The following is a 13724-nucleotide window of genomic DNA, read 5'->3' on the forward strand; positions in this document are numbered from 1 at the left end:
TAACAAGTGATTCACAACCTTTGAGGATCCTCAACACACATTGGCCATATAAACTATCAGGACCCCCGCTACTGAGGTTTTAAAACTATAACAATGACTGGCACCTCGGTCTTATCAAACCATATGATTCAATTCCTTTTTAATAACTCATTTTAATTCTTAATCAAGGACAAGATAACAAGGGTTGATATTGATAAAGTTCAAATGAGAGGATGATAACAGCGTTTGGGTTTCCAAAGGAAATGAATCTAACATATGAGGGTTTTAGGTTTCACTTGATATATTGAGGAATTATTGTAGGATATTCATATGGGTACGAGGTAATATCTGATGAAAAGGGATCAATTCAAGTATGAAATGGATTAAATAAATTCAAGATCTAATCATTGAGTGATGTCAGGGACTAATCAATCTTATTGAAAATGTAGTTATGCATTCACAAGGTAATCAATCACATGAAACAGAATTATTGAAGTAAGTTGAGAGTTCACTTTCCTGGACTACGCTTACTGAGTACTTGAATGGAATCGTCTAAGGGCTCCTTTCCTGGCCTCCTACTTGAACCTATAATAAATAGTATCCTCATTACAACTCTTGCTAACTACCCTTTCGTGTATACTGTAAATATATATACATATATACACACATATATATATATATATACATTTAAACACAATTAATTTCAAGTAATATATGCTTCACATAATCCACATGACACATAGAAAGGAATGGCATGGCAATTGTACAATTGGATCCTAATCACTCAATCAATTATCCATTTAACAAATAATTATCAAGACTATTACTCCTAATCCTCCTTTACAGACCTTAAAACAACCTATATTTAGTAAGGCACACTTGTGCTTCACCTCACAAGACTTACAAATGCAATGCACCCTACTTAGCCTACCTGAATGCATACCTTGGCACCAATTGTGTGCCTTGGTAAAAATATGAATTTCTACCTTGGGCATTTTCTATATTCTGACTCCTATGACTTCTTATGACCTTAATCTAACTTTTAAAATTGGTTTGACATCAAGGCCTCACTTAAAAGACACACAAATGCAATGCACTTCTCTAATATCCCCAAAGGCAACTCTAATGGTGACTCTCGGGTGCTTTGGTGGAAATAATATATCTCCACCTTGGGCCTTCACTCCAAACCAACTATCAAGGGTTACTAAGAGTCTAAACTGACTCTCAAATTTATAATGACTCAAAGGCCTCACTCAGGCCTCCCTAGGCCTCGAATGGAAGTTGATACAAAACCGCCTTCCCTGATTTCCAAACTCCCTTATTTTTACCAAATTAAAACTCATTTATCTAGTTCAATTACTGGTTTTAATGAATTGTTAAGCTTCCTAAGACTTAATTCTATCTATTTAGACCAAGGCCCCATGAATTCCTAACCTATGACATGATAATAATAAACCAAAAGTGAAGCATTCTTAAATCTGCCATGTTCTGAGTTGCTCTTGCGTGTGTGTGTGTGTGCCAAACCAAATGCAAGTTTTTATGCAATCTAAAACTACTGGACTCAAGTATGAACCATTCCCAACTCTGTTGAACTCAGGCCTACCAAGGCCTTGCTAAAACTCACCTAAAATGACCCAAACTTCTAGTACAAAAATCTGACCAATTATAAACAATGCAACTCCTTCCACCTTAACTTTCTTTACTACACCAAACCCAAATAACATTCAACAACCAACCAAGGAAAGTCCTAACATACACTAATACCTACTGACTATCAACATATAAGGCTCATTTTCAAATTTATTTAGCATGAAGATCTCTTATAAAAATAAGTAAGGTAACACATCACAAGACAAACCATCACTTAGCATTTAAAAGCAAAAATTCGAAGTAAACATGCATGATAACAACATGACACGTACTGAACTTAAGCTCCTATCATAATATACATTCTAAGATAGCATTTTATCAAAAGAATAATGGCATGCAACTCACAAAAATCAAGTATCAAGAGGTTAAAAGAACAACTATATTAGCAATATCATGTCCTCGAGTTTTAAGCAAAAATTCGAACTATATATCCAAAACAATCACTTGATATCTACTGAATATAATCACTTATCATCATGGAGTACTTCATCTAGCATTTTATAACCAAAAACCACAGCATGCATTTCACACAACTCAAGTACCAAAACACAAAATCAACAAGTATGGTTTCTACTTTGAAAATCACTTGTAAATCAACATGCAAGCACTATATCCAACATGTAAGTGCAAAAATTGACATGAAAGTACTAAAATTAAGGTATATTGAAGGAAAAATAGCATGCAAGAGTTTAAACTTAATTAAAAAACATTTTTAAACAAAAATATTTTCAAAATCAACATGCATGATCATTCTTTATAAGAATTATCCAAAATTAACACTTTAAATATTCGGCTCTTAAGAAATAATTGCCAAATATTTATGAACAAGATTATGACTTGGAAAAAATAGAAGTTTAACACCTCTCCAAGATCATATCTTCCTCACTTCTATAAGCCACCAAGGTTGCAACCTTGAGTTCATAAGAACTAAGGCCTCAACCTCGGTTTCAATAACATGCACACACAAAACTCACCTTAAAATGATGCTACTCCACTAAATGATGAAGATATTGGATTGACTAACTTGAGAAGTGAAAGAAGATGAAGAAAAAGTGAAGAAAATGGCAAGAATGGGGGTGGGGAGGGAGTTCGGCTGAGAGGGAGAGAGAAGAGGAGAGGAGAGGGAATTTGAGTGAGTGTGATGAAAAATGAGGCACTCACTTGGTTTTTGTCTCTTTAATTGGATTAAAAAGATAGTGGAATGAGGAATGTACATGAATGCCCTTCTTGCTAGTTGTAACAAAATTGCATGAAAGGTTAAAGAGGTAAATTTTCAAGTTAGTGGGGTTGGAATGGACAATACTAGCCTTTGACTCTCTTATAAGCTTAAATGCATGCAAGGGTATACTAGTGATTCAATAATTAATAAAAGTATGATTAAAAAGAATGAATTTTAGTAAATAAATATAGCTTCATAAATCACAAAATTAATACCATAAATACTATGAAATTTTAGATGTTTTATAAAAGTGTTTTCAAAAATTTTGAATAGGAATATATTTTAAAAGAATTTTTCTAAGGTTAATACTCTATTAAAAAAACAATAATAAATATTCTAATCCACATCAGAAAATGCAAATAATTTGATTCTAAGCTAAATAATAATCTATCGCTTAATCACAACTACAACAACTCGCTTATTGAAATTTGCTTGCGTTTATTTAATTATATGCTTACAAGATAATCTAACTGTATTCGTAATGCCATACAATGAACATTATACATGAACATATTGAATTCACATAATTTCTGACATCTAATACATAAAATTTTATAGTACAAAACAGAATATCATATTACACTCATATCAAATATTTACAGGCGTTACAACCTTCCCCCTTTTAAGGACTCTGTCCCCAGAATCTAAGAAAATAGATGAGGATACTTATCTAATATATCAGTTTCTAATTCCCATGTTGACTCTTCAACTTTGGGATTCCTCCACAATACTTTCACTATATGAACTACTCTATTCCTTAGTACTTAATCCTTTCTATCTAGAATGCTAACCTGCTGTTCGACATAAGATAAATCTGGCTCAACCTCCACTGGTTCATTCTCTATGATACATTTGGTGTCGGGGTTGAACTTCTTAAGAAATGATACGTGAAAAACGTTGTGAATGTGTTGCATTTGAGGCGGTAAGGCCAACTCATATGCCATTTTTCCAACTTTACCCAAAATCTCAAAAGGTCCGACAAATCTTGGACTCAACTTTCCTTTCTTTCCAAATCTAGCTATCCCTTTCCAGGGCGACACTTTCAACATAACAGTTTCTCCTATTTCATACTCTACGTCCTTTGTGCGTGGATCAGCATACTTTTGTTGTCTATCATGATCCACGATCAATCGATTTCGAATCAAATCTACCGCTTCTTTCGTTTGTTGAAACAGTTCGCGGCCAATTACCTTTCGCTCTCCAACTTCATTCCAATAAATAGGTGATCTACACTTTCTTCCATAAAGATCTTCGTACAGGGGCATTCTAATACTGGCATGAAAGCTATTGTTATACAAAAACTCTACTAGGGGCAAATGTTCATCCCAATTCCCTTTTGAAGTCCAAAGCACAAGATCTCAACATGTCTTCTATGGTCTGAATCGTGCGCTCACTTTGTCCATCTGTCTGTGGGTGATAGGAAGTGCTCATCTTGAGTCGAGTTCCCAAATGTTCATGAAATTGCTTCCAAAATCTGGAGTTGAAACGAGGGTCTCTATCTGATACAATAGATACTGGAACTCCATGGTGAGTAAAAATTTCCTTTAAATATATATGAATCAGCTTGTCCATTGAGAATCTCTCGTTGATCGGTAGAAAATGAGCCGACTTAGTCAATCGATCAATTATTACCGAAATAGCGTCGTGATTAGATTTTGTCCTTGGTAATCCAACTATAAAGTCCATTGCAATGTGCTCCCACTTCCATTCAGGTATTTCTAAGGGTTGAATCCGTCTACTCGATTTCTGATGTTCGGCTTTTACCCTTTGACAAATGTAGCATCTACTAATCCATTGAGCAATCTCTTTCTTCATATCCGGCCACCAAAAGTTCTGTTTCAATTCTTGATACATTTTTGTGCTTCCCGGGTAAATAGAAAATTTTGAGTTGTGAGCATCCTTCAAAATATCATTATTCAATTCTTCCACATTCGGTATCCAAATTCTTGATGAGAATCTTAGAATTCCTTGGTTGTCTTTTTGAGTGCAAATCTCTTCTCTGGTCAACTCATTCATCCTTTGATTCATTACTTCTTCTTGGCACTTCTTAATCTTTCCTAATACTTCTGGTTGAAAAGTCACACAAATCATTTCTATAGGCGCACTTGAAGCTCGAATCTCAATTTACATCTTCTCAAATTCCTTTGATAACTCTTGGGCCATAGTCAATATATTCAATCTCTCCTTACGACTTAAAGCATCCGCTACCACGTTCGCTTTCCCAGAATGATAATTGATCGTGCAATCGTAGTCCTTAATCCACTCTAACCATCTTCGTTGCCCCATGTTTAATTCTTTTTGAGTGAAAATGTACTTCAGGCTCTTGTGCACCGTATATATCTCACATTTCTCTCCGTATAGATAATGTATCCACAACTTCAAAGAAATTACAATTGCAGCCAATTCCAAGTCATGAGTTGGGTACCTTTGCTCGTGAGGCTTAAGTTGTCTTGACGCGTAGGCTATCACCTTTCCGTGTTGCATTAAAACACAACCCAATCCTTTGCGTGATGCATCACTAAATATTACAAAGTCTCCTTGATCATCTGGTAGGGATAATACTGGAGCGGTGACTAACTTCTGCTTCAACTCTCGAAAACTCTTTTCACATTTCTCCGTCCATTCAAACTTCTCACTCTTTCGAATCAATTTTATCAATGGTACTACAATCTTTGAGAAATCTTTCACAAATCTTTGATAATATCCGGCCAATCCCATGAAACTTCTAACTTCAGTCGGGGTTTTTGGCCTTTCCCAATTCATTACAGCTTCTATCTTCGCTGGATCAACTCGAATACCTTCACTTGCGACAATATGTCCTAAAAATTAAACTTCTCGCAGCCATAACTCACACTTCGAAAACTTTGCATATAACTTCTCCTTTCTTAAAGTCTCCAACGTTATTCTCAGATGTTCAACATGTTCTTCCTCGGTCTTTAAGTATATTAAAATGTCGTCGATAAACACAATGAAAAACTTGTCTAAATACTTCTTGAATACTCAGTTCATCAAATCCATAAAGGCGGCTAGCGCATTTATAAATTCGAATGCCATAACTAGAAACTCGCAATGTTTGTATCTGGTTTTGAAAGCATTCTTTGGTATGTCTTCCGGCTTAATCTTCAACTGATGGTATCCAGATCGTAAGTCAATATTCGAGAAATAAGTCACTTCCTTAAGTTGATCAAACAAGTCATCAATACGAGGTAACGGGTACCTATTCTTGATGGTCAATTTGTTCAACTCTCTATAGTCGATACACAGTCTCATGCTTCCATCTTTCTTTTTCACAAACAGAACTGGAGCACCCCACGGAGATACACTCGGCCTTATAACTCGTTTATCCAATAACTCTTGTAGTTGCTTGGCCAATTCCTTCATTTTTGCTGGTGCCATACGATAAGGTGCCTTCGATACAGGTTCCATGTCGGGCGCTAAGTCGATAGAAAACTCGATTTGACGGTCAGGCGGCAATCCAGGAAGTTCATCCGAAAATACATCGGGAAATTCGCTAACGATCAGGATATTTTATATATTCGGCGTCTCCTTAGATCTATCAATTACATGGGCCAAATACCCTTCACACCTTTGTCTTAACAATCTTTTAGTTTGAATCAGTGTTAAAAATGCTTTAACTTATTTCTATCCTTTGAACTCTACTTTCTTTCCTTGAGGGGACATAAAAACCATTTTCTTCTTCTTATAATCTATTTGAGCACCATGCTATGCTAGCCAATCCATTCCTAATATAACATCAAATTCTCCTAGTCAAAAAGGTATAAGGGAAGCAGGGAAACTATAGCCTGAAATCTCTACTTTACACCGGGGGAAAATACTTTTAACAGATACTTGCTCTTGATTAGCCAAAAAGATAGATAAGGGTTCTACTAACAGTTCAATTTCATAATTTAAATTGCAAACAAAAGATTCAAATATGAAAATCTAGTGGCTCTGGAATCAAGTAGCACTTTAGCATTGATGTTGTTGACAGAAAGCGTATCTGCCACAACTTCAGAACTCTGAACAGCATCCTTGATATTCATGTTGAATGTTCAGGCCTGAGAAGGATAGGAGGGAGGAAACACTGGAGTTGCAGATTCAGAAGGTTGATTTGAAGGAAGTTGAAGAATTGGAACAGAAAATGTCATTGTTTGATTGTAAGGTGTGGCCGTCAATTGCATCAACTTGTTGTTTCCAGGGGTCTTGCAATCCCTTGACATGTGACCAGTCTTTCCACACTTGAAGGATGTGACAGGAGGCTTCGGGTTTCGACACTCATTCGTATAATGACCTTTCAAATTGCAATTGTAACAAATGATGTCAGCCTTATTGTAGTTACCCGTGTGTCTCTTGTGGCAGAATTTACACTCCGGATTTGTTGCTTGTTGGAATCTCTGACCACTGGGCCCTTGAATCCTATTCCTATGAATCTTATTATCACCTTTCTTAAAGCTTCGGGGTCCTCCTTGATTCTGGAATCCAAACTTCTTGAAATTCTTTCCACTTTGGCTTCTTTGAGCCGATCCTTCTCCATTACTTCCAAACTTCATTTTCTTACTCTCTTTCTCCTTTAAGTTTTGTTCACTTTCTCTTTCGATCACCATCGCCTTTTGGACCACTTCAGCATATGTGGCCAATTAAAAAGCAAATACTCTGCTTCGTAGCCAAGGCTTCAATCCTTGTTGAAATCTCTTCGCTCTCTTTTCATCTATGTCCACATAATCTCCAACAAACCTTGCCAATTTAGTGAATTTCTTCTCATACTCTCCTACAGTCATTCCTTCTTTCTTCAATTCAAAGAACTTCAATTCCATCTGAGTCTGCATATACCTCAGAAAATACATGTCTAGGAAAATCTTCTTGCTATCCCCAGTGATAGCTTTTTCTTCTTCTAAAGCACGGGCTGACTCCCACCAATAGTTCGCTTCACCTTTTACAAAATATGACACATAATCGACCTTCATTTCTTCCCTAACAACAACTAGCGTGAAAGCTTTCTCCATCTCTTTAAGCTAAGATTGGGCTTCTACAGGGTCTTGAGATCCACAGAACTCCGGTGGTTTTATAGCTTGGAATGATTTGAAAGTTGTAGAGGTTGGTGGTGGTGGAGGTGGTTGTTGAAGTTGTTGCTGAAGGAGTTGTTGTTGAGCAAGGGTAACAAATTGTTGGTGAAGTATTTGCATAAGTTGAGCCAAGTTGGGTGGTGGATCTTCATGATCTCCGGTATTGGTGTTGCGGGCACTACGAGGAGGCATGATTCTGAATTTAGACAAGAAAGGTTTATTCATAGTTCAATATTTGCATGGACAAGTTATAACAAGGGTAAATATTAAGTACTGAGGTTTTATTCAAGAGATATCTTAGGAGAAGATTATACATGATCAAGTTTTAAAGGGGTCAACAGAATTTAAACAACAGTTTTTATCTAAGCAAGTATATAGCAGGGTAATGAGATGGCAATATCATAGAGATAATCAAAGTGCGAATTTAATATTAGTTCCAATAAAAAGTGCGAATAGAGTACCAACAGGAAATAAAGTGCAAATAAAGTCTTCCCGAAACAATCCAGGTACAAGGCACAAATGGAAATCAAAGTACTAATCAACAACAATGCTGGAAACAAGTGGAGTATATGATAATCTAAGAGGATAGTGGTGGGGGAACAGGGGCGCGTAGATGGCTAATCACTCGACGAAGCTGGCCGGAAATGGCGGTAAGTGTGATCTGACTCTCTCTCTCACGGTGTGGAATCATCAATGCCAATCGGTCCTCAGCCATCTGGATGATCTCCTCAAGTTTGGATACCAGTCGGGGTCAGTTGGGCTTGTCATCAATGTTCTCGCAGTACAACTGGTCCACCCTATGCTGAAGATTCGCGTTCTCGCCTTCCATTCAATCAACCATAATTACCATCTGCTCATAAAGGGAGAATGGCACATTAGAAGGGAATCCGGGAGTCGATGAGGATGATGCCTGTCAATAGTTATATATATACGCGGTTATAAATAAAAGGGTTATAAACTTATAGATTCTAACTCCCTAAAACCCAAATGATCTAAGTTCATCCTATTCTCTAAATTCCTATCTTATATTCATTTATCCTATGTTGTTCAGTGACTCAAACCTGTAGCTCTGATACCAACCTGTGACGAACCCACAATACTAACAAGCAGAAATATTTATGATATAGATTAAATAGTAAAGTACTATAAAAGATAGATTATTAAGGCTACAACCCTTAACCACAATCCACGAATCCACAGGAATGAGTTCGAACAACATCTAACATCTTAATTATTACAGACCAAAAACATCTTAAGCCAAATTACTACCAAATTTTAAACCCAAAGTTTACAACCCTTAGGGAACTACTAGTTCCCTACCTGCTCCAATATTTGACAGTAGGCATACCCCGAGTCCCCAGAAGGCTTTCGCGCGGTTTGCTTGAAACGAACCATCTTCGGGTTTCACTGAAGGGATAACATCAATAACAATGTTAATGAGCAAAACGCTCAGCAAGTGAATAATAGGGTATAACAGTTCATCATATGATCAATAAAACAATAATAGAAGGTAAATTAATAATATAAAATTTCAAGTAAAAGTTCAAGATTTTAATAAGTGAGTGGAATTGAAATCACACAGCTCTATGAGCAATGAGGGGTGATCAGCCCACATGAAAGCTCTGAACCACATAACAAGTGATTCACAACCTAATTTGAGGATCCTCGGCACACATTGGCCATATAAACCATCAGGCTCCCCGCTACTGAGATTTTAAAACTATAACAAAGACTGGCGCCTTATTCTTATCATAACATATAATTCCATTCCTTTTTAATAAATCATTTTAATTTAAAAGGGTTCTTGATCAAGGACAAGATAACAAGGGTTGATATTGACAAAGTTCAAATGAGAGGATGATATCAGTGTTTGGGTTTCCAAAGGAAATGAATCTAACGTATGAGGGTTTTAGGTTTCACTTGATATATTGAGGAATTATTGTAGGATATTCATATGGGTACGAGGTAATATATGATGAAAAGGGATCAATTTAAGTATGAAAGTGATTAACCAAATTCAAGATCTAATCATTGAGTGATGTCAGGGACTAATCAATCTTATTGAATCTGTAGTTATTCATTCACGAGTAATAAATCACAAGAAACAGAATTATTGAAGTAAGTTGAGAGTTCACTTTCCTGGCCTCCTACTTGAACCTATAATAAATAATATCCTCATTACAACTCTTGCTAACTACCCTTTCGCGTATACTATAAATATATATAAACACACACACACACACATATATATATATATACATTTAAACACAATTAATTTCAAGTGATATATGCTTCACATAATCCACATAACACATAGAAAGGAATGGCATGGCAATAGTACATTTGGATCCTAATCACTCAAGAAATTATCCATTTAACAAATAATTATCAAGACTATTACTCCTAATCATCCTTTACAGACCTCAACACAACCTATACCTAGTAAGGCACACTTTTGCCTCACCTCACAAAACTTACAAATGTAATGCACCCTACTTAGCCTACCTGAATGCATACCTTGGTACCAATTGTGTGCCTTGGAAAAAATAAGAATCTCTACCTTGGGAATTTGGTATATTTTGACTCCTATGTCTTCTTATGACCTTAATCTAACTTTAGAAATTGGTTTGACATCAAGGCCACACTTAAAAGACACACAAATGCAATGCACTTCTCTAATGTCCCCAAAGGCAACTCTAATGGTGACTTTCGGGTGCTTTGGTGAAAATAAGGTATCTTAACCTTGGGCCTTCACTCCAAACCAACTATCAAGGATTATTAAGACTCTAAACTGACTCTCAAAGTTGGAATAACTCAAAGGCCTCACTCAGGCCTCGAGAGGAAGTTGACACAAAACTACCTTCCCTGATTTCCAAATGCCTTGTTTTTACCAACCTAAAACTCATTTATCTAGTCCAATTACTGGTTTTAATGAATTTTTAAGCTTCCTAAGACTTAATTCTATCTATTTATACCAATGCCCCATGAAGTCCTAACCTATGACATGATAATAATCAACCAAAAGTGAAGCTTTCTCAAATCTGCCCTGTTCTAAGTTGCTCTCGGGTTTGTGTGTGTGTGCCAAACCAAATGCAAGTTTTTATGCAATCTAAAGCTACTGGACTCAAGTATGAACCAATTACCAACTCTCTTGAACTAAGGCCTACCTAGGCCTTGCTAAAACTCACCTAAAATAACCCAAACTTCTAGTACACAAATCTGACCAATTATAACCAATACAACTCCTTCCACCTTAACTCCCTTCACTACACCAAAACCAAATAACATTTAACAACCAACCAAGGAAAGTCCTAAAATACACTAATACCTAATTACTATCAACATATAAGGCTCATTTTCAAATTTATTTAGCATGAAGATCTCTTATAAAAATAAGTAAGGTAACACATCACAAGACAAACCATCACTTAGCATTTCAAAGGTAAAATTCGAAGTAAATATGCATGATAACAACATGAAACCTACTGAACTTAAGCTCCTATCATAATATACATTCTAAACTATCATTTTATTAAAAGAAACATGACATGCAACTCACAAAAATCAAGTATCAAGAGGTTAAAAGAACAACTATATTAGCAATATCATGTCCTCGAGTTTTAAGCAAAAATTCGAACTATATATCCAAAACAATCACTTGATATCTACTGAATATAATCACTTATCATCATGGAGTACTTCATCTAGCATTTTATAATCAAAAACCGCAACATGCATCTCACACAACTCAAGTACCAAAACACAAAATCAACAAGTATGGTTTCTACTTTGAAAATCACTTGTAAATCGACATGCAAGCATTATATCCAACATGCAAATGCGAAAATTGACATGAAAGTACTAAACTTAAGGTATATTGAAGGAAAAATAGCATGCACGAGTTTAAAGTCAATAGAATAACTTTTTTAAAGAACAATATTTTTAAAATCAACATGCATGATCATTCTTTATAAGAACTATCCAAGATCAACACTCTAAATATTCGGCTCTTAAGAAATCATTGCCAAATATTTATGAACAAGATTATGACTTGGCAAAAATAGAAGTTTAACACCTCTCCAAGATCATATATTTCTCACTTCAATAAGCCACCATGGTTGCAACCTTAAGTTCATAAGAACTAAGGCCTCAACTTCGACTTTAACAACATGCACACACAAAACTCACCTTAAAATGATGCTACTCCACTAAATGATGAAGATATTGGCTTGAATAACTTGAGAAGTGAAAGAAGATGAAGAAAAAGTGAAGAAAATGGCAAGAATAGGGGTGGGGGGGAGTTTGGCCGAGAGGGAGAGAGAAGAGGAGATGAGAGGGAGTTTGAGTGGGTGTGTATGATGAAAAATGAGGCACTCACTTGGTTTTGTCTCTTTAATTTGATTAAAGATATAGTAGAATGAGGAATGTACATGAATGCCCTTCTTGGTAGTTGTAACAAAATTGCATGCAAGGTTAAAGAGGTAAATTTGCAAGTTAGTGGGGTTGGAATTGACAATACTTTCCTTGGACTCTCTTATAAGATTAAATGCATGCTAGGGTATACTAGTAATTCAATAATTAATAAAAGTATGATTAAAAAGAATGAATTTTAGTAAATAAAATATAGCTTCATAAATCACAAAATTAATACCATAAATACTATAAAATTTTAGAAGTTTTATAAAAGTGTTTTCAAAAATTTTGAAGAGGAATATATTTTAAAAGATTTTTTCTAAGGTCAATACACTATTTAAAAAAATATAATAAATATTCTAATCCACATAAGAAAATGCAAATAATTTGATTCTAAGCTGAATAATAATCTATCGCTTAATCGCAACTACAACAACTTAAATATTATTTGCTCGCGTATTGAAATTTTCTTACGTTCATTTAATTATACGCTTATAAATAATCTAACGATATTCGTAATGCCATACAACGAAGAATATACACGAATACATTGAATTCACATAATTTCTGATATCTAATATATAAAATTTTATAGCATAAAACAAAATATCATATTACAATCATATCAAATATTTACAAGCGTTACAACCTTCCCCCCTTTAAGGATTCTGTCCCCAGAATCTGAGCAAACAGATGATGATACTTATCTAACATATCACTTTCTAATTCCCATATTGACTTTTCAACTTTAAGATTCCTCCACAAAACTTTCACTAAAGGAACTACTCTATTCCTTAGCACTTTATCCGTTCTATCTAGAATGCTAACCGGTTGCTCGACATAAGACAAATCTGGCTCAATCTCCACTGGTTAATTCTCTATGATACAATTGGTGTCGGGGTTGAACTTCTTAAGAAATGATATGTGAAAAACATTGTGAATGTGCTGCATTTGAGGCGGTAATAATATTTACAGGTGTTACACTGAATAAAGTTTCCAGGAAGAAACTTTGTTGGGAGAATATGGTGGTAATAGTATAATTTTATAATTTATCATCTATGCAAGTAAACTATGTGATTAATTGTATTTTCTATTTTTTTCAGGGAGTTCCTTTGTAGACAGGGTTCCGGGTCTGTGGAATTTTTGTCATGGGATATATGAAAGAAATTTGTTATGATAAAGAGCTTCAATTTGCAACTAAGGTATGATTTTTGCTTGTTATGAATTTTAGATTAAAACTTTATGTCAGCTGCTACTTTGTGTTCACTGTCAACATAATGGCTTACAAAACTACCAAAACTTAGTTTGTTTTTCAGTGGATTCGTAGAGGCAATCTGGCTTACAATGAGGATAACTTAAATGTGATCAAGATGGACTTCGCCAAATTTTTCATGAAGTTT

General features: G+C 35.3%; 1 protein-coding gene across 1 annotated transcript; it reads right to left on the reverse strand.

The window, feature by feature from the left end:
* Nucleotides 1-7485: 7485 nt before the first annotated feature.
* On the reverse strand, nt 7486-7851 carry LOC141660810 (uncharacterized). Its single transcript, XM_074467794.1, has one exon. It carries the CDS (start codon nt 7849-7851, stop codon nt 7486-7488), a length of 366 nt encoding a protein of 121 aa, XP_074323895.1.
* Between the last annotated feature and the right edge of the window lie 5873 nt (nt 7852-13724).

The sequence above is a fragment of the Apium graveolens genome, chromosome 5 (genome assembly GCF_009905375.1).
Source record: "Apium graveolens cultivar Ventura chromosome 5, ASM990537v1, whole genome shotgun sequence".
Taxonomy (NCBI): Eukaryota; Viridiplantae; Streptophyta; class Magnoliopsida; order Apiales; family Apiaceae; genus Apium; species Apium graveolens.